The sequence below is a fragment of the Molothrus ater genome, chromosome 5, assembly GCF_012460135.2.
Source record: "Molothrus ater isolate BHLD 08-10-18 breed brown headed cowbird chromosome 5, BPBGC_Mater_1.1, whole genome shotgun sequence".
Classification (NCBI taxonomy): domain Eukaryota; kingdom Metazoa; phylum Chordata; class Aves; order Passeriformes; family Icteridae; genus Molothrus; species Molothrus ater.
This window is the reverse complement of record NC_050482.2, coordinates 59612487-59635208: the sequence shown is the minus strand read 5'-3', so window position 1 is coordinate 59635208 and position 22722 is coordinate 59612487. Positions and strand designations below refer to the sequence as shown.

General features: G+C 44.3%; 1 protein-coding gene across 2 annotated transcripts in view; it reads right to left on the bottom strand.

The window, feature by feature from the left end:
* The window catches only part of CREB3L2 (cAMP responsive element binding protein 3 like 2), a 74414-nt gene that overhangs the window by 35721 nt on the left and 15971 nt on the right, over window positions 1–22722 (bottom strand). For both annotated transcript variants that reach the window (XM_036400703.2, XM_036400701.2), the window contains exon 2: window positions 361–577. In XM_036400703.2, coding sequence (XP_036256596.1) covers window positions 361–577 — 217 coding nt within the window. The remainder of the gene's footprint in view (window positions 1–360; window positions 578–22722) is intronic.

Below are 22722 nucleotides of genomic sequence, written 5' to 3'. Positions count from 1 at the left end.
TTCTAATGCAGCTTAACACTCCACTGCTTTGTACTGTAAAACTAATTGTGAAGATAAACCAATTTTTAGGAGTCTGGCATTGCAATTATTCCTTATAGTTACCAGATATTCATGGTCATGCTCCTCCACCAACCACTTCACACCAGAACAAGAAGGTTGGATCTCCTCCTCCCACTATTCTTGCCCTTCCCCCTTTTCCCCTCCAGATGTTTATAACTGCTGAATTACAGGTAGCTGTTAAAAATGCTATGGGTTTTCATCAATTTCTGTGCATCACTATTTTCCACAGCCACAGTTCCACCAGGAGCATTTCATTACTGCATCATCACAACAGATGAACATGGGCTCAGTGTGCTGTACCTTCATTAAAGTTGTCATCAGTGGAGATGTGGGTCAGGGGAGACTGGGGTCGGGAGTCCCCACAGAGGGAATAGCTGTGCTCAGCCTGGATGAGGGGTGCTGGGGATGCTGGAGACAGTTCCACCTCCATGATCTCATTCTTCTCAGACAAGAAGGGGTCATTCAACAGCTGGCCTAGGACATCAGGTGAAAATTCATCCAGGAACTCTGTGAAGTGCTGTGGAGACAAAAAGGCAGGGGAAAGTTTATCTCCTTGCTGTCTGTAGTGCCAACAACAGGAGGGAATAGATGAGAACAATTCTGTATGTGCCATGGGTCATCCGTGCCAGTCAGCAGCAGGATCTACCAGCCCTGTCTAACAACCTCCTCCAATCACTGCTTCAAGCTGAAGAGCTACAGCTAGAACAAAAGAGGCATGCATTACAACAGAAGAGCCTGTCATTAAACTTGCAACAAAAATGGAAGCATGGTACTCATGTCCTGAAGCAGTCTCCTCCTGCCACACCAAAGGTACTCACTGTGGTGCGCTGTAGTGGGAAAAATGGGAAAGCACATCTCCTTCAGACAGAATGAAAGATCCTGCAGGATCTATCACCAGAACATATTGTGTATGGAATAGAATATAAGGGGTTAATGTTCACTGAAGCACAGAAGAAAAATGAAACACATTCCAGCACAGACTGACACCACATATGACTGTTTTAGCTGTGCAGAACATTCCGTGTGCTCCAGGAAAACGGGTCCATGCACATCCACAGCCAAGCAATTAACACATTTGCTGTAAAATGGGTTTCCTGGATGATTTATGTATCTATTTTAGAAGTAGCATTCCACCTAGAGCCCATACCCAGCTTCTAGGCCCCAGAGCTAAAGCTCCTGACAGCCAGTACTAATTACCACTTTGTCTGTTGCACTGAATTCCTTACACCAGCAGGACGTTAGATCTGTATGTAGCAGAGTAATTCCATGCTTGTTTATTATTCAAAATGAGCACAAACCAAACCTTGCAATCTATTTCCTCCAAACTCCAATGCAGTTCCCATCAATAGCCAAAAACCTTGTCTCTTCATCTTCTTTCCAATGTCAGAAAACTACATCTTTGTCAGATGAAAAATCTGCACTGCAACAAGTCATTCCTGTTCATCTCATTGACACAAAGAATTCTATTTTTGGATAAAAATACTTGCACAGTGAATTGTAATGAGATTTTCTGAACAATGAGCCATTATCTACTATCTTATATAGGAATCTTTGTCAGCTCAGGCATGATGCTATAAAAGTCCAAGTTTGTTTGATCTGTTTAGTTTTTGCAAGCAGTATTGATCTTGGCTCTTCATCGTGCTCTCTCCTGCAGAAACAAACACTGAAATTCAAGATTCAGCTTCCTGTAGGCTAAATTGAGAATTAAACAAGTCAATATTGTGCAAACCCACAAGGGAAGCAGTGTGCTCACACCCTCACATTTCACAGCTCCAGCAGCACCTGTGGCCTTGAAGCCTCATGCTGAAAACCCTGAGCACAGCTGGCTCTCACAGAGCTCCTGGATGTTCAAGCACCTCCTCCAAATGCTAACTGTGCCTTTTTTGAAAATCAGTAAGTCTTGAGTCAATTCTGACTGACAACGAGGAAAAGAAAATATTGACTGAATACAAGGCAATAAACAGGACCACAGCTGCTATACTGGAATAACAAACTAGCTCAAGAAAAGCCTTTACAAATGGCAAAACAGATTTGTAGCCTCATATTTACTTACTGTAAGTCATAACACTAATAAACTCTTAGAGGACTCTGCAAGAGGGTCATGACCACCTTAGAAAGCCTCTTTTATTTTAATTTTGATACCCAAGGACTCACTAGCACTTCACAACCAGGTGCTTCCCAACAAGGATAAAAGTATAAACACCCCACTACACCACCTCACTATGCAAAGAAAAAGGATACACAAGAGTAGTTGAACATCCTGGTACATCAATAAAGACACTGAATAAAACAGGGCAGGCAGCCATTAATGTGTAAAGAAGGCACAGAAGTACTTCCCATCCAGGAAAGAAGTCAAGGATGAACCTATAAAAAAGCAGTGCCTTTCTTAGGGACAATGCTTCTCCCCCCACTCTACACATTTCTTTTCATTTGGAGCAATGGCAAGAGTCAATTGTATTTGTTTACATATTTTCCTAAAGCTGGAGCATTTCCTTCTTTGTAATTCTTGCATGCATCACTCTGACTGATGAATACAGATGCTGGAATATGGCTGCTGCAGTACTTCTACCATAGTTCCACATGCAGCTGCTTCACCACCAGCATCATCCAATTTCAGGATGTCATCCTTGAAAATATCATACCCATGTGCTGACTTAGTCTGACTATTTAGATGTTATAACTTAACAGACTCAGCTTACAGAAACACGGTCACAGGCTACTCAGCTATTTTTGGCAAATTCACAAATAAAGATTTTTTATTAGCCTTCTGTCTATCACTGCTTTGATATGGAACAAAATCTTATCAAATGTTATTTTACTTTTCCATTTGACTGAAGTTAGGCCCATCAGATTTTATTTATTTTTTTCCTTTCTGAATGGGGAATTTTACTAAAACCACTTCAGGAAAAGCAAAGGAGGAAACAAACATTCAACTTCAGAAAACCAGAGAGAAAAAGGACCTCAGGGTAGGAAGGATGTTAAACACATTTGTCAATATTTGTGCTTTCTCCTTTTCACATGCAGCTGCAAAGCAGCAAGCTGTGAGCAAGAAAAGAATATGCATTTAAAATAGAATTATCTGAAAGCAAATAAATGGCTGGTTTCTAAAATTATTTTCTAGTTTCATTATAAGTATCAAGTTTATTTTTAATGATCTGTGATGTAATATTGTACACTGGCCAATACAGACTGCCACAGGTCAGACTGTGCAGCTACTGAACTCAGCAAACAGACAATTTTAGGGATGTGGACTTCCCTGATTTAAAAAATCATTGATTTACAGGAATTTTTCAGATGTTATACACTCCTTGACTTACAGGAATTTTTCATATGTTATACACTTCTCTACTACAGTGAATGCTTAAAGCTAGATCACTTTTTGTCCCAAATAAAACAATTGTCTCATTGAATGTTTGCTTAGAGAACTAAAGAAGAAAAGGCATCTGAGCAGCAGCTAAAGCAGAAACCAACTGGGGGCAGCCAGACCTCCAGCTCCCCAAAACTTCCACCTACACCTAAGCTGCTCCTTCTCTTTTCAAAGCACATTCTCCCACTGCCAGCCCCTCTCCTCCTCCTCCTCTTCCTCCTCCCCTCTCTGCTTCAACATGCACCTCAGCAGTCATCAGCCACTTCCATAGTGGAAAGCCCCAGAATAACCCTCAATTTTGACACAGTAGCAACCACCCCTGTGCTCAGGAACAGGAAAGGGCAATTTGGGAAGGAAATTGAGACTTTGACCCTTAGAACCTGTATATAAATTTGCTTGCAAAAGAAACAAATTATTTGTCTACAGCTTTCAGCTGGGCATCTTTCACCCTGAGACTTCACCTTTACAAAAATTGAAAAAACAGAGGAGAGAGCACTTGCACTGAGAATCTGCCTTTTTTTTTGTCCTTCTTTTCCCTTTTTGTTCTTAATACCTCTGTAGACAGCTCAGCTGCCAGATTCCTGCTATCCTCACACCCCACTGGCAGCCCCAGCACTAATTGCAGACATGTGTTAGTACAAGGAGTCTGTTTGAATTATTAAACTGTTTTCACCACATAGCAAAGAGATGTGTTCAGCTAGGATTTTAACCTCTGTAAAAAGTCAGGCATTTAGGACAGATGTAACCTTATCTTCCACCTCCCCTTCCCCCAGAACCCTGAAAAGAAAAACAAAACAGCAGCACTGCTGTTTACACACAGGAAGGAAATGGCAGCCCTGAGGAGTTTCAGCACTCATCTGCCTGGACACTGGCTCATGCCTGCATCCTGGGTGTTTTTGGGGAACACAAACACCTCCAGCCATGCTGCTGCAGTGAGCAAACAGAGGAAAGCTCTCACATCCGGGTGCACAGGGGATTTTTGGGCAGCTCTTGGAAAGTAGCATTTGGCTGCGCACCAGCCGTGCCGCGGGCTGCAGCTCTGCACAGCATCTGCCCCTTGCTGCCACACAAAGGCCCTTTTCTCCAGCTGCCTCAGGGACCAGGGGCTTTTTTATTTCTTTTCTGATCAAATGAGGGTCTGTGAAGCAAAACACTCAAGTTTTGCTAGGTGCATGGCAGTGCTGGCTTCTCCACCAGCTGACCTGAAGCCAGATGAGAACAGCATTAGCCCAGGTGGTTGTTTGAAGATGATGTTACCATGCCTAAATATTGAAGTCATTTTCAGAAAATTGACCTTTTAAGAACTCATTAAAAAAGGAATGCAGAGAAGTCAAGAGCCCAAAATGACACTTCCCAATGATATTTAAATTTTTAAACAAGTAGCAGGCTTTGCTGAGCCTGGAAAATGCACTGCATCAGCTGCAAGTGCCACACACCACTTGTAGCAGCACAATCCCACCTTTTCCAGCAGAGCCATGCCAGAGGGGAGCTGCAGTGACAGCACCTTTTGCACACTGCAAAACAACCCTGGCTCTCCCAGCAGACCAGGGCAAGGCAGCCATGCCACATGCCAGGGTTACAAACACCCACAAATTCAAGATAACACCCTCCTGGGAGTTAGTGGCTCCCTCCTGGCTCACCCCAAATCCCCCCATCCTGAAGGGATCTGTCACCCCTCCACAGGAGGAGCTGTCAGGTACACAACAGGCACTCATAAAAAAAAAAAATCTTACCATTCACCTGGAGGTGAATTGTGAGAAAAAGCCTGGGTTTTATGTGTTTATTATACTGTAAAATCATTTAATGTCTCCTCAGTAACTATACTGAAATTCTCTCATTTGTGGGAGAATATGAAGAGTAACACAAAACTGGTATTTGAAACCAGCAATGAATTCCGCTGTAAGAGCAGACACAATTGTTTGGACTCTCACACCAGCATTTACTCACTTTAAGCACTAAAAAAAAATGTGGACAGATTTAAAAAAATCCACTAAGTGAATAACATACAGGTTGTGTCATCAGCAAAACAAATGCCAGGAAATTCAGAGCTAATAGATTTACATGGTAATTAAATCTGCACATCTTCCCAACTTGCTCAGGTTACACAGTTGGAAATGCTGAAGTTCATGCTGAGCAAATCTTATAATCCACCCCATTATGTACACATGTATGCACACATTTCCATTGCAAACACTCAAATATTTCCACCCCACAACCAGCAAAGCAGACATGCATTTTTTTAATTTATCAGGGGGATTTTCCAAGAACCATGCTTACTCCTTTGCCTGTCTTCCAAAATATTCTTTCACTTTTTCCTTTAACAACCCCCACCAAAAAGTATTTTGTATTTAAAAAGATAACTAAAACCTAAATTAAACTCTTAAACAGAGAGGACTAAATATGGGTTAAAAGAAAGAAAAACAGAAATCAAAGAAAGAAAGAAAGAAGCCCTTGTGCAGCAGAGGCAAGGGTGAGAAACAACCCTCAAGCTCAGTCCTTTAAGTCCACTGTCTGCAAGAAGAGAAAAGGATGCTATTGCTCCTTCCAGCCCAAGTCTCCTGGGAGTCATGCAAAATAGGAAAATCCTTCTCACACTCCCCTGCCCTTCTCCCAGTGCATAGCTCTTGGATCTAGCCTAACTTTTCACCAGGCTGGGTGCATGTTTTGCTGTTTCCCACCCCCTTCCCAAGAAGCCAAAGCCAGAGGAGTGAGTCACTGGGGCAAGAGCAGTGAGTCAGTGGGCTGGAAGCCCTTCAAGAAGGCTCCCCCATGTGAGTCCCTGACTGAGACCTCAAAGTACATTACTAATTCTGTATTGCAAGTAAGCATTTGGATTAAGCTCTCAGGTCAGATGTAGCTGTTTTTTCCTCTCAGCTCTTTCCCCACCCCCCCAATGCCTTATTTTTTTTGCCAGCTTGAGCAGCAGAAGCACAGAACACAGAACATCTCCATTGCTTGTCCCCATGCCCTTCCCCTCACCAGTGAGCAGCAGGGTCACAACTCCTTACCCCAGTGACTGCAGAGCTGCAGGACAGGCCTGACTGACCCATCTGCATCTCACAAGCCACCAAGAGTAGGGGCAAGCCTCTCCTTGGCACCTCCAGCCAGCGTGGCTCACACCACACAGGGAGGGGAGCTCAGCTTCCAAAACTTACTCACTGGGGTCTCCAAGGATTTTTAGCCCCCACACAAGATACCTAAAGAGACCAGTTATGTATTAAAAGCTGTGTGGAGAAGAAAAGTATGTTTGGTTGGTTTGTTTGGGTTTTTTTTTTTCCCATGCTCCAGCCATGCAGTGCCAGTCATAAATATTTGCTGTGAGATAATATTAATTTGCTTGGTTACACCCCAGCTGCACCTCCAGGCTCTATGGAAGGAACCTGGATTTACTTTAAGTTTCACATCAAACTAGTGTCTTCTATATAACTCACAGGGTTAAGCCAAAAAATAAACAGTGAAGAAAGTTTTCAGATTGCATACAAAATTTACAATTCATTGGTGGGCATTTATGGCCCTCTTTGCTGTCCAAGAGCTTGGCAGCAGGGATAACACATTTTGCTCTTGCACACCTGGTTCAACTTACAGCCATTTTTAAAAGGACATGGTTGCTCCAGCTCCTTCTTGACAGGAGACAGATCTTAACAATATAGGAGAGTTTACACCACTTGAGCACACTGCACTTGACTTCATTTAACATCTTCCCTCAACATGGAAATGGGAGGGGATGAAAGCAAAGAAAATACATCTCAGGCCTCCTGCAACAGCATCCCTTGTTGATGGGTACAGATGAGCCCTTTGTAAAGGGCACAGCCAGCACAGTTCCTGTATTTTAAACAAAATCCACTAGTCCTGCATGCATCTTAGAGATCACAGAGTATCTCAAGTTGGAAGGAACCCATAAAGATCATCAAGTCCAACTCGCAGCTGACTTTAAAATTGTAACAGGAAGGAGGAAAAGATAACCACTGATACTGCCAGGAAACCTCAGAAAAATCATAATTTCACATTTAGGTTCCCATTAGTGCAGGGGACCTCCTACAGAACACAGATGCTTTCCAGTTCAGCTGTTTCATGTTTAAAGTGTTCTCAGCAGCCTCCTCCCTGAGGACCAAATTAGTATCTTTCAAAGGAGGATCTTTCACTAGCCTGACTGGTGTAGGTAGGAAACAACTTCTGCTCTATCAGCAGTGCTTGCTAGTCCTGACTGACAAGACACTTGACATTTAAAATAAAAATCCTAATTCTTTCCTTCAAAAGTGTTTCTTTAATGGTTGCAAAGTTTAAATGGCAGGGTTCCAGCTTGCAGGAGCCATCATTCCTTCTTTTTCCTAATGCTGGCTGCAAACCTACACACCACCCATCAGAATCCTGCCCTTTAATTAAAGCTGTCTGTTATTATAAAATAAGTCGAGCTTTATGATTAGTATTGGCAGCTTAAGGAGAGACTGGGCATGTTATTTCACAAAAGAGTTTAGTTTTTGTTTTACAGATTTATAGTACTGGTTGGGGGGGTGTTCTGCTGCATTGTTTGTTTGTTTTCAAGCCTCAACTTCTATTCTTGAAAAGACACAAATTTAAGCTCCTTGATGTTTATTTAGGCACTCTTCAGCTTTGAAGAGTCAGACTATCAAGTGCCTAGATGCAGACACCCTTAGTTGATTATGGAAAATATGAATTAGCTTTTATAAAAACTACCAAAAATCCATACACATAATGGTTGAAATTGCAGATGTGTGCATAGTTTTAAAAAGAAAAAACACACCATGCACATATAAGCCTTTCTTGAACTCAAGAAACATGTGTCTGAGCACAGTGGAGGGAGAATAAAAAATGCAGTGCTTCTGTGAAACAAATGTAAAGAAATCAACAGGTCATATTGCCCTGCCCAGGGGGATGAACTGCCCAACCCTTGCAGAGCTCAAGGATCAGCAGCCTTTGGCTAGCAATGAGCTGAGCTGCCAGAGGGTTCAGACCCTGCCCAGCAGGACCTGTGTCTATCACACAGATATCTGCTATCAGGGCAGAAGGAGGAACACACTGGCAGGACTTTGTGTTCAGTGCTGCTGTCACTGAGGGTTACACATTAAGTACAGCGCACTAAAAAAGTTGGTTGTGTGTCTAATACTCTTCCAGTGATCTCACTAGACAGTCAAACAAACAACCACACTGAAGAGCACCTTTCCAAACAAGTTCTCTACCTTGCTTTCAGTAGAAACATCCTGGGGTTTGATGTGATGTACCTCTCAACCCTTGCCCTGAGCTGCCACTAAGCCCAGGCACCATGGATGCACACAGAGCTAGGACTTCATCAGCAGCAGGTATCATCACGTCCCTGACTGACAAAACATTCCCAGTTTGCAACTTTGCAGCAAGTTTAATGTCAAACCTGCTGCTGCCCTAGCAAGCTAAGGAAGTGTGACAGTACTTGATGATGACAACAGCAAGAACATCCCTACCCTGCACCTGAAAGAGAACATGGTTTTTGAAGCCATGACACTGGAGCTGCTTCAGATGAGCCAGCCCTACCCATCCCACAGCAAAAAGCCTTGCCTTTTAAAGCCACCCCCAGTGGTCCTCTGTACCATGAGATGGACACCTCAGGACACCCACATTGCACTTGTACAGCCTTAACTCTGCAGAAATCCACACAGGAACCCACAGAAATGGTTTTGATACCTCATTTTGTATGGACCAGCGCTTCCATCAGCACTGGTACTTTGGGACCCTTCCTCTGAGGGAAGACACATTTCATTCCATGTCAAAACAAGAGTGTGGGTGGGTCACTTGGTTTTTACTTGTGTCAAAGGAAGACAAAGTTTGTTTTGAAGCCCTGCTGAAATCTGCAGAAAGTAAAAAAAGGAGACATGATATGAAAAAGATCAGATAAATATACACTTACAAGCATGTGTCTGGAAAAATCATTTTAAGATACCCCACACTTGAAAGCTGGTATTCCAATTTCCTATGACAAGCCTTTTATCCCAGTGCCAGTAAACATTACTTCACTCAGTTTTATAAAAAATAAATAAATAAACCATGAGTGGTACTGGACTAGGGTTCAGGACCCAAGACAGCAATAGATGGAAACATCTGTATCCTAAGACCAGGTCTTAAAAACAAACTTCTGTGCTTGTTTTTCCTCTCTGCTTCCTTCCAGAGATGCAGGGACTTGTGGAAAGGTTATCTAGCAAGAGGTATGGTGGCTCTCTCTCCTCACAAATCTTGGGAATACAGGGGAGACTTTCAAACCAGTGTTGCCATCAGTTGTCTGTGACCTGACACTTCAGCTTCTTTTTTTAGCCCTCTCCCACTCAGAGCACCCCTCTCCTTCATCTCTAGCTCCTCTCTGTACCTTCCATTTCCAGGCCTTTGCCCCCAAGCAGGTGAAACTGAGGCCAAGCTACTCATCCATCCCCTTGGCAGGACATAAAGAAGAGCAGCAGAACTGGAAAGGAAGCTGCAAACTGCAGGCAAAGACTCTGGAGGAGCAGAGCCAGAAAAACAAGGGAGCAGAAGGAAAACAACCGGAAAAGTCAAAGTCACAGCTCCTGGGAAGGGATAAAATAAACCAATGACAGATAAGCAGCATATTAAGATTGTGCAAGAACTTCCTCCATCCCCAGCTGCGTATTTTTGCCAAGTGTCATTGACTTTTGTGCACTGCCATTTAAATCTCAGCATATTACAGTGTTTTCTCTCCTGACTGCTCTGGACTTGCTCTCATTTGTTCCTCCCCACCTGAAAGGCAAAACCACTGCCACCTCACCATGGCAGGGGAAGAGAAAACCACACAGGGAAAACAAACCTGCTTGCCCTGGGAACAGAAGTGTTATATACTTGAGCTACTGAAAGAAAGGAAAAATTAACGAGAATTAACGTAAATCAGAATCCAGAAAACAAGAAAGAGTTAATAGAAAATGCAATTCAGAGGGAGAAAGATTGCTTCTGACTTTCTCAGGATCCAGAAGAATGTTAATTATAGATCAGGCCACTGCTTGGCTGCAGTTATTGAGGGGAGAAAAAAGAAGATCAAAATGTTTAATTGAATATTCCTGGGAGGGGGCGGTTCTGAATTACTGCTTTTTATATAAGACCAGATGATACAGCCATCCCACAGGATGGTAATGAAACGACTTTTATTCCAACAATAATGGAACAGAATATAAAAACAGCTACTCAAAGTTGGCCATTTTAATTAGTAGACCTAGAAAACTTCCATCTGAAAAGTCTAAATAGAGCTTCTAAGGAGTTCTTGAAACTATTTTCAGTAGGAGACAATATTAATGGACTGTAAGAAAAAATACAAAAATATTTAAATGTAAACAAGGCAACCAAAGTAACAGCAAATTAACCTACCTACAGTTCATTTCTGAGGAAGGGAAGAGATGGAGAAGGGAAGAGAGTAGTGAAGAGCCCAAGAACTTCCAAAAGGAAATCTAATTTATGCTTACTATTCCACAATAACTGATAATCAAGCTTCTTACATTTTCTCTCATTCTGAAATAATGTTACAAGCATACAAGCTTAATACCCCTTGTCGTGTAAGGCAATTGACTTGGTGCTATACAAACAAAGCCAGAGTGAAATGAAGTCAACAGGCCCCATTCAGTGTGACAAGGAAATCAGAAATCTCCAGATGTGAAACACAAATGAGCTGATTGTGCCACACATTTTCAGTGGGTTCCCACAGGGATCAGTTCTTGGCCCCAGACTCTAATACTGTGACCTGAGAGGAAAAGCCACCACCACTGAAGGCTGCAGATAATGCAGTATCAGCAGGGGCAGCAAGTAACAAAAAGGTCAGGTCACCAAACCAAAACAGAGAGAACTTGGTAAGCAGCCATAAACAAGAAACATGCCTTAAGTAAAGATGAAGGTAAATTTAAAAACAAAAAAAAAACAAAAAACAAAGTATCTTATGGTGCAAACCAAAGGCTCCAAGTCACACTTGGGCAATGACAATCAGAAGCCAAGACCCCAGGACTCGGGGACATGGCTGAGGAACATCTGTGGGACAGGTCCCACAAGCACTGGGTCCTGGGGAGGAATTCCTGCAGATGTGTGCTCATGCTCCAAATGCAAGAGATCCCTGCTGTATTTCAGGTTCAGCCTCTCAGCCAGTACTGGGGTTTCACTCAGTTTCAAGTGCAGCCAAGCACTGGGAAATCTTGCATGGTCATCCCATGCTGTGGGGCCAGCACTGAAAGAACAGCAGGGAGGTACTGCAGAAATTTTTGCCCTTTTTATTTATTTAGGACTTCTTTTGTTTGTAACTTGTTTCTTAAATGAGAAACTTCTTTCATATTTAAAAGAAGTGTGCCCGAAAAGCTCAACCCCCAGCTACAGCTCTGTACTGCAGCCTCACCCCAATCACACAACCTGCTGCACAAGTCTGTGCTCCCTGCAAAACCAGAGTTTGAGGACTTCAGGAGACAGAGAGGTGTGAAGCGCAAATTGCTCTGTGCTCATGGTGCATGCAGCTGCTACTGGCCACAGCCAGGCTCCACTCCTATGCTACCAAATTTCATAAAAAAAGGAAGTTGAACAACTGGAGAAAGTTCAGAGAATCACAAGAATCACTACAGGAAGGGAAATCTTGCCTCAAAATAAAAGCAAATAGAAAAGAAGAAACCAACGTATTCAGCTTATCAAAGTGGAAACAAATGCAGAACATGAATGTTCCTAAGTAATAAAACAGGGAATAAGACTTCAGAGGATGGCTCTACCAGCTTGCAGCTCAGTTTACCATCTGGAGCCAGATCCATCCATTGTGGTTCACAATATTAAAAAAAGGGAGAACAATCAATCATGAAGGAACAGTGTGAATTCTTTGAGCCAAGCCATTCTTAATTGAAGACCAGAGGTTGCCCTAAAAAGATATGCAGGAATTCAAACAATCTGGAGAGCTTTTATAGCCCTTGATTTACATAAGGTTAAAATAATTCATCATAATTGTTTCCTTTGGCCCTCTGGCAGCCAAACAAGGCTGTTTACTAGAATGTGTTCTGGAGAAACTGATGCAAAGCCAGAGCTGGGAAACCTGCTGATGGCAGCTTTGCATTCCTGTATTCCAGATAACCTGATATGCTTATCAGGAAGGCAGCTGGGGAACACAGTTCAGGAAGGCAGGTTTGAGACCAAAGGTTGTTGATGTCACACACAACGCCCCGCCCAAAGCCTGCTCCAAACACAGCGCTCAGCAAACTCCAGGTGGCCAGCACATCCCACAGCACTAGCCCACTGAAAGCCTTTGCCCTTGTTTATTTTTAAGGCTAGGTTCTCCAGCTCTGCTGCACAAGTGAGTCAGCTTTCCTCCCCACACCAGAGGGCTGCTAGCTGGGAGAGGGAGCCCCTGCTACCTGTCATCACTGCAAGAGCCCCACCTCAACAGCGAGCTGGGAGAGGGTCTCAGAGGAGGAAAGATTTGGCAAGCCTGCACTGGACTTCAGGGTTTCTCTATCAGAGACTGAAATGCAAACACACACATGCAAACTCTCCCCTATCCTTCTGAAACTAATTTGTTCCTCAGGACACACACACACAGAGCAGTGGCAGCTGCAGCCACACCACACCACAAGCAAGTGGTTGTGACAAACTGCAAGGAACTCACAAGCACAGAGCACTGTTATAATTTTCAGAGTCCACATTTGATTTCCATATCCAATAGATGGCCAGTTTCAGTGCTGATGGGAGATTCCCCATGAGCCCAAGCAAGAGGAATGCTGAAGTGCATGGGGAAATTAAAAGGGAGCTTCCACGTGAAGGAATTTGCTTCAAAAGAAGTCATTTAGCAGCTGCTCACTTCAAAATCTTTTCTAAGTCTTCTAGTTAGTAAAGCTCTATGTGTCTGGGCATCTCTTTCAGGGCCTATCATCCTTTCCAAGTGCCAAGTTTGCAGCAGCAGAAGCCTGCCCACAGCAGAGAAATCAAAGGCAAGTAACTTTATTCTTGCTTTCAATCTGACAAAGAGCACAAACACAAGCGTGTAATGTTCAACCCTGTTCAAACACAGTGACAACAAGGTTACTTGTGCTCTTATTTTACATTAGACATAAGCTTTTTTAAAAAAAGGTTTTAAAGCTTTTTTAGTTTGATAAAGAAAAGCTTTAAAAGCAGCCAGCTGACAGAATGAAAGAAGAGGGAGCATTTAAGGAAAGGAGGAGTGTGATCCAGTTTTAAAGATTAATTACAAGATTAATGCCAGCAGAAGGTGCTCCAGCCAACACCTGCAGCCAGCACACACACACAGAGCTCTGCACAGCATCTTCCTCAAACCCTAATGCACAAACAAAGCCGCTTTCACTTGTGGCACTGAAATTTAATTAATTGGATATATTGAGTGAGTGAGTGAGTGAGCTGTGCAGCGTGGAAGATGCCTCTCCTGAGGCTGCAGAAGGAGCCTGCCAGCGTGCTGGGGACAGAGACGGCGCAGGGGAGTATCAGACATTGCATAAGCACAGGCACACGTCATGGCTCATTCCCGCTGTCCTGCGCCAGCTCAGACCCCTGCCAGCCACGGCCAGGATCTATTCCAGCTATTCAGAGGTGGCCGGGTGCCCGAATGGGGGAGCAGGGAGGGGAGGCCCAGCCTGGGGGTGTGCCTGGGGACGGACAGGGGACGGACATGGGGCCTGTCCCAGCACCCAGCCAGTGCCTCCAGGGGCCCCTCAGCCCCTGCTTGTGCAACCATTACCCCACAGTTCAGAAGCGGGGGGAGTAGGGTGGAAAATGTTTTTCCAGACTTGACCAACATATTTTCCTTCTTCTAAGGAAAGAAGTATGGCCTGGTGGTTAGAGGGCTGGGCAGGAGCTGCCATCACACAGCACCTGGGCCAGCCTGGGCCTCTTGTCCCCTGAGGCAAAGGCGCCCTTTGCCTCTTCATTCCACACACCCAAGGGCAGTAAGGAAGAGATACCCTCCAGTCACAAGGGAGGGGTCTCAAGGGTAGTGGCATGGAAGATTGCATCACATTCAATGCCAAAATTATCAGGATCATAAGAAAACCAAAGCCAGCTGGAGATAGAGAAAGCACCTTGTTGCAGGGCACAGCACTGGACACTGCACAAGGGCCAGGAGTGAGACACACGCACAAAAGTACTTGCAATTGCTTAGGTTAGTAAACGCCTTTGAGACTGACAAGTCCAACATTGAACCTGGTCTGTAAGTGCCACATCTGCACATGTTTTAAAAATCCCCAGGGATGGTAATCCAATCCCATCCCTAGACAGCCTGCTCCAGTGCTTGACAACCCTGTCAATAAATAAAAGTTTTCTATTATCCAGTCTAAAACCTCCACTGGGGCAACTTGAGGCCATTTCCACTTGTCCTTGGGAGAAGAGACCCAACCCACATTGCTATGACTTCCTTTTAGATAGATGTAAAGAGAGCAAGAAGGTCACCCTGCACCTCCTTTTCTCTAGACTAAACAACCCCAGCTTCCTCAGCTGCTCCTCATAAGATTTGTGCTCCAGATCCTTCACCACCTCTGTTGCCCTTCTCTAGACTTGCTCCAGCACCTCAGTGTCTTTCCTCTCGTGAGGGCAAATGCTGGATCCAAGATGTCACCTCACCAATGCCACATACAGTACACTTCAGGCTCTGAGGCTACCCAGAGGCAAAGTGCAAGCTCAGGAGCTCAGAAATGAAAATCTGCATTCAGGAATTTCAGGTGTTGTGATTTCTTCCATGCAGCCTGTAAGGCACCTGTGGCACATGGCCACACGAGACCCCACTGCCAGGGACCAACCCAGCACAGCCCCTGGCATTACACAGCTCAAGCAGAGAGACCCAGAGGGAGGAAAACTCTCCCAGAGCTAAATGAGTCTCTTTGGCTCTAGGGAAACACAGGTAGAGAGCCAGAAAAATAATCAGGGGAACCTTGTACTGCTTATCAGCACTGTGTAACTCCAGAGCCAGTTAGGACTATATATACATAGATTTATATACATGTGTATGTGTGTGTGGGCTTGTGTGTCTGTGTGCATTAAATATAGATCATTTTTCTAACATTTCAGATGAGCATCTGCCACAGACCATCTGGGCTGGGAGGGAGGGAGACCAGAACACCATGGGACTCTTGAGGAATTTGAAACTTGCAGCGGATTTTACACAGAAAGCTGTTGCATAAGGGACACTGACAAATGTGTGGTATCAGGAAGGTTCTTTAACTAAAAGAAGGAAAAAAGAAGAAACAGAAGTGATCCTAAAACTGCTGCTTCCTGTGGGGGTTGGAGCTGGCTACAGATGACAGGACTGACTTCACACCACTTCTATTCAGCATCATGAAATGAAACTAAGCCAAGTTGCCAGGACAGGCATCAGTGTGCCAGGAGATCAAGCACTGAACTGATGTTGCCCCAGTGAACTGAAAGTGGTACCTGGCGTTCAGGTTAGCAGAGAGTGTCTTCTTCTGCTTCCATCAAAAAAAGCACATCAAAGCCACACAAGTTTCAATTCATCAAACTAACATACAAGAACAAATGGTTCCTGTGTAAAGCATTCCAACATCCTTCTAGCCAAGACAGCTTCACATTCATGATGTTTATGTGTAGATAGAATCTCAACCACTTTCCTGGGCAGACTGTTGCAATACTTGACAGCCCCTTCCACAATTTTTTTATCATATTATCCAATCTAAACCTACCCTGGTACACCTTCAGGCCACTTCCTATTGCTTGTTACCTGGAAGAACAGACTGACCCAACCTCCTTTCAGGTAGTTGTAGAGATCACTAAGGTCTCTCCTGAGCCTCCTTATTCTCTAGGCTAAACAACCCAGCAACCTCCTCCACTCCTCAGAAGATCTGTACTCCAGACCCTTCAGCAGCTTCTGCTCTCCAGAGACTAAAGCAAAGTTTTACAAACTAGAAGATTTTATAAATCAAGGCTCACAATAATCACATCTTATGCAATACAATACAAAGACATGCCAAAACTAAAACCATCAGATTTTCAGAATTGCTGAGCATCCTCCTCTCTATACCTCTATTTTTAATTTTTTTTCTAGTTGTAAGAGTTTTAAAGTCTAACAAAGGAAACTAAAGAACGTGAAATATATTTGAGTTTGCAGAGTCCACAAACTTCCCCAGAAAAGTGTTGGGTGTGCACAAACAGCAAGGGATTTAAAAGCACTGCTCTGTTCTACCAACAAGTTGTGGCTTCAGATGGCTTTGGAAAATCTGGTCTTTGGCAAGGCAAAATGAGCATGGCTGGCACTAATGCCAAAGGAGAAGAATTCAGTATTTCTGGGGTTTCTGAAAGCTGAATTGCTACTGAGTTGTACAGTTGCAAGCATGCACACGCTGGGAACCCAAGCATAGGACAGTAGAGGGAAATAGCTCTTTTGGAAAGAGCAGCTGCCCCTCTTTTCCCCACTAAGTTATCTTTATTTTTCCAGTAGTGCAATAAAAATATCTAGTAACATTTCAAAAGGTCCAGTAGGGTATCATTTTGTAAAAGGAACAGAGTAGGCCATTTTACAGAAAGACCTAACAGTTTTGTTCCATCAAAGGGTTCTGTTACACAAGCCTCCAGTTTGAGCTTTATGGGGACAGCCAGGCACACCCAGAAAAGCCTGCAAACAGATGGAGATAATAGAAGTTTAAATGGACCATCCAGCTTTTAGCATAATTCCCATATGTGCCATTCTACAAGCTACCAGGTGGGTGGGATGGGGGGAAGGAGTAGAAGACATCATCAATCTCCCCATCCTGCCTACAGTGCTTCAATCTCTGGTGCATGTAGCTGCAGTTAGACCTACTCCCCTATTCACAGGATTTGTTAAACCAGCCAGAAAAGGTCAGGACAGAACACGGAAATAGATTTAAACCAGATTCCCATGCTAATAACAACTCAAACTGCATATTTCCTAACTAAAATGAAAATATTAAATAAAAGCAGCGACAATCTGATATGCTTTTAAAGGTTTAGTGCTCTAGCCATTCTTATTCAAGCAGATGATTTGTCTGATCCTGATATAAACCCATTCTTAAAACTTCAAGCAGTAAACAAGGATACATGCTGAGAATCAGCCTTTTTTGATGTGTAGAAATTTGTATTCCTGGCTTTTCTGTTGATAAGATAGAAGCTCTACACACAGTGCTGTACCTAGAGGAATAAAAGCTGGACAGGGCTTTTCACACCATATCACAGTATTGTCAGGCAATGCACTGTATTATCAGACAACACCACAACTCTCCACCTCCAAGAGGGGCAACTGGGCCAACAAGCAAACGGGCTACAGACCCCGCCAAGGGCTGTAAAATCTCTCACTGCTAAGGGATGTCCACGCACATGTTCAGGTGCTCTCCTGGGACACTCTGAAGTCGGTGTTTTGTTTAGGGAGAAAATCCAGCACCTAACGAGGACTACAGAGAGGGTCCCTACCAGGACTTAGAAGAACCACAACACAGACCTTCTGAAGACTTCAGTGGTAAGACAAGAATACACAAAACCCAAAGACACAACTGGAGAGCAGAAGAGGAATGGGCACAGCTCTGCATCTTGTCCTTCAACACTCAAATTCCCATGGCAATAAGTCTTTTCTTTCCAAAACAAGAGCACACTTGTGAAACTGGTGCAGGAACACCAGCAGCAAGCCACCACTACTGACACACACAAGCTTCATCCTTGGCAAGATAACCTCTAGCAGCAAAAAGGTCCTGTGGTCATTCAGCCTCTGCCAGTGGTGGCACAAGAGCACACTTGATGGGGAAGAGGCCTGGGGATGTTGTGGAAAGGGACAATATTTCACCAACAGCCACCAGAACAGCCCAGATGCTTTTTATATCAATACCTATCAAGCCCCAAGATACCCGAAGCCTTTAGTCACTGCCCAAAAACTCAGATAAACAAGTTCTAGAAAAATGTCCAGAAGAACAGCCCTGGTTTAAGATAACATCGTGCCAGACACCATCGTGCCAGGACTAGTACTCTCCTGATGGCAGGAGCAGGCCTTCACCCCTGCCCTCCTGTTCTCAGGAAGGGACAAGGAGCTTAACTCGCCTTCCTGGGCAGGGTTAGGCTAAAACACTGGTGCATGAGGCCCAGGCACCTCTTCCCACGACAGTCCCCAGCAGAGACACCAAAGGGACAACTTTGGCAGCAGCATGGAAAAGCAGCCCTGTGCAAAGACACCAAGTGTGTGCCCAGAGCGGCTCCAGGCCTGCCTCAGCCCAAAGCACAAACACAGAGCTGTTGTCCTTGGAAAGAGGCGAGAGCATCCCCACAATTCACCCACCAGCGTCCCAGCCATGCTCTCACCCGTTATATTTAACTACCAGCAACCGATGTGCTAACCCCTCCCTGGATTTACATCATCCCTCTGGCAGAATGAAACCACGTGGATTCCGCAGGGTTCGCTTAAAAGTTATGCACACACGCACAGCTCGGTGGTCGCAGGGTCTCAAAGGCCTGCCCTGTCCCTCCCGATCCAAGGGAACACAGAGCCATTTGTTGGGAGCCCGCCCCCACAGAGCGGGGAGAGGTGGGCTGCGCTGGAGGGGAGCTGTGCTCCATCTGCCTTGCACACGCATTTCTGAGGCTCTTTCTTCCTCCAGCGCAAGGCACATAAACACGGCCAGTGAGACATTTCTGAGCAGAGGCAGGAGCAGTCCATGGCCCTGCGGAGCACGAGCAGTAACCCCCGCCTGTCCCCCATCCCCGAGTCCCTGCCGAGACAGGGCTGGCAGCGATCCAGCCCACCCGGACACCGCGCCAGGAGCCTGCAGCTGCAGGAATGTCTAGGACCGGCGCACGCAGCTTTTTTTAATTGCATGCCTCTGCTTCCACCGTCTCAGACTGCCCTGGCTGGGTACGTTTTGGGGTCGGCTTCTTTTTTGTCCCTCTTATTTCTTTCCCGAGTTCTGCTTTTAAGTGGATGGGAAAGGGGAGCAATTATAAGGCAGGCTATAGTGATGGAATGCTCCTCTGCCTATTCCTAGACTTTGAAGGGATGCTCTCCAGCCTAAATGACCACAATCTTATCTTACCCTCATTTTTGGGTAACACTTGTGTTTTTTCAAACTCTGAGAAACCATTTTGCTCTGTTGATAGTGGTGGAGAAAGCAGGGATCTCAGACGACACAAACCAGTGTGAACAAAGCTGAAAGAACACATTTCAGAAAACTTCGATGTGCCTGAAAACACACATGCAGAAAGGAGTGTTATAACAATATCAAGCTATGAAACATACTTTGGCAACCTATCTTTAACAGCTCAAGAGTCTAAATGCTGCTCATATCCAATGGATGAGAGCACATCTTGAAAACTGAGCAAGTCCTGGCAAAGTCACATGCAAACTACTCAGCTACGCCAGCTCTGTCATTAAAACTCAGGCTGAGCACAACAAAGAGGCACATTTCAACTGCAAGACTCAATCTGAAGCCATCACACCAGACTGCAAATGCAGAAGGAGTTCATAAATATGCAATTTCTTATAGCCTGACTTTCCATCCTATCTGTTTCAGCCTCTTGTCAGCATACCACAGCATCAGTAGACCACGCAAAAGGCCACCACCAAAACAATCCTAGTATTGCTGTGTCACTGGAATTCTGAGATAAAAATGTTTAACAGCCATAACATGCAGAGATATGTGCCCTTCTGCCAGAAACTTTTTGGTTTATTCCTCATATTCAACAGAAGGCACCATCCTTCCCAGAGGTCACTGTTCTCTCAGCTTCACTCCACATCTGCTGCTCCAACCCAGTTCCACCAGGATGGATTCGTGGGTTATTCAAGCTAACAGAGACCACCTTGGCAGAGCAGTATGAGGGAGCTACTCCAGGTTCAGTTATGCCAGCAGCTCTGAAGTGGACAGCCAGAACACCTAACCAGTGGTTCATTTATTGCTCTCCCTCCCGTGGGTGATTTCCACTTTATTTCCAGCTGTTTGGTCAATCAGGACTGACCTCATTTAAGAAATCAGAGAGATTCCACAACTTCAGAGCAGCAGCAGCCCAAGCACTCAGCCCTGCACAACTCAAGCAAAATTTGGATTTCTTTTTTCTCTCCACCTCTCAGAACTGCATTGTTTATAGCAGCAGCTCACCTCACAGACTGTTTCTTCTTGGAAACATAAGAGAATGTAGAAGTATGTAAATAATTCAGTGTTTTCATGCAGAATGTTACAGTGACATGATAAAAAAAAAATCATACATTCTTCCTGCATCATGTGGTGTGTGTAAGTCTTTATAAAATGAGACATTATGATGTAGGTTGTTTAGGCTGCTTCATCTAAATCACACTGCCTTGCACAGAGCACTGCTCCCTTTACAGGTATTACAAATGACAGGATTTGGTGATTTAATTGCAACAGTTAGACCATTCTGCCTGAGGTCAGGTGCACAGAACTTCACTGAAGTGAAAAATACACCTCCATAAAAAAAAAAATAAGTAAACCCCATATTCTTGCAGCGAATCTTTGCCAACAATATGGGCAACTCTTCATTTTCTATAATTATTCCATAAAACACAGTGAGGGATATTAGCATCTATATTCCAGATAAGGTAGTGCAAGAAGTGACCTCCTCCAACTAGAGCAGCATTTGGCATTGAAAATGCAACAAAAACTTGAGTATTCCTATAAGGGATCTGCAAACCTACCTATCCTCATATGTATAAGTCTGGGAAAGAGATTCTCTGTCTTCAGCCTCAAGAAGAACCAAAACTGGTACAGACAAAAGATATCTTTAGGAATTCTTCTTAAAATCATGGAATGAGCAATTTGAGCTCTATCAAAAGCTTCACAAAATTTCTTTGAGTGACGATGCACTTTGAAGTCCAATTTCACTAAATTGTCATGCCATGGTCATAGGAGAGGAAAAAAAGCAGATTGATCTGGACATCTTGTCCAAGTTTGCACTGAGTAGCTGTACTATCTCCAGGGTGAACAGCTCTTTCCTAGAGAAGAATGTGTGGTTTGTGTGGTTCTCTATCTTTATGATCTCATGGATTATCTTGAAATGCCTGGGGCTACAGTGCATCCTGACCAGGACATGCTGTCTCTTACGATGTTGCAACAACACAATTTAAGTGCCGAGTAGATTTCACAGGCTACTCTCCCCAGCTCCGAGTCACCAAACGGCTGGAGGTGTCAGAGTTCCCATAAATCACAAAATCCTGCAAGCTGTACTGACAGGACTGCCACTGCAAGCTCTGGGAGGGCACTAGCAGCGCTGCTTCCTCCAAAACCTGTGCACACTTTTGTCACAGTACACACACAGGACTATTCAACCCTTCTTACTGAAGGGAACATCTGCTTCTGGCATGTAATGTTCCCAAATCCCACCAAAAAAGATTACTCTAGGTAGCCACGTACTTCATGATGGCAACAGATCAGCCTCAAACTGAGCAATCCACTCATCTCTGGGCTATCTGCCACCCACCAGACACAAAGTACCTGACTTTGTTTCTTACTAGAGAAACAATCCAGCCATGCTTTAGCAATTGGAAAATAAAATTCAGCTGAAGTTCTTTTGGCCTGACCACTGCAGTGGGTTTGTTTTTTTTTTTTTCTGGTCTTCCATATATAGTTGTGACAGCAGCAGTAAAACATTCTCTCAGCCGCCCTCCCGCAGCTGAGTCTGTACCCACCCACACCACAGATGTACTCAGAGGTACAAACCCCTCCCTCCCTATTTACACAGCCTGACAAGCCTGGGATGCCACTTGCCGCAGTGCTGTTGGTGCTCCAGCCCTCCCACAAGATCCCAAATTTGTGTCTGGGGTGCAAGGCAGCACCTGTGCCAAGTGTAAGGACCAGGAGCAGCCCTGCACATCTCAGATTCCTGAGCAGAGCACTTCCCGTGCTGCCCAAGAACACTGTGGGGTCAGAGCTGGCAGGTAACTATCAGAAACTCATAACAGGAATTATTTCATTCTTACAGAGTTATCAAGGCACATTTTAAGCACTGCCTTCAGGAGTAGATTTCAAAATGTTTCACACTTCCATGTTTTCTTCTTCACATATGCTTCCATCTAGCAAAATCCCACTGCATTAACGAGCAAGATCTTTACCTTCCTTGTGGTTATGCATAATCCTAACTAAGCAAAACATGCACCTTCCACTGAAATTTCTTTAAGTTACTTAAGCTACATTAGCTAAACATTATTTTGCTAATGTGCCAGTGCCACATTCTGATATATTCTGCTTTGGATGGTGCACTCCCACTCTTTTCCCAAAATACAAGAAACTGTCTCCAAAATACTGCACACCTCCAAGAAAAACAACACACCAGTGGACAGATGACAATTTCTTGCTAAGGCTGAGTACACTCCTTCCCCTGTTGAAGAGGGA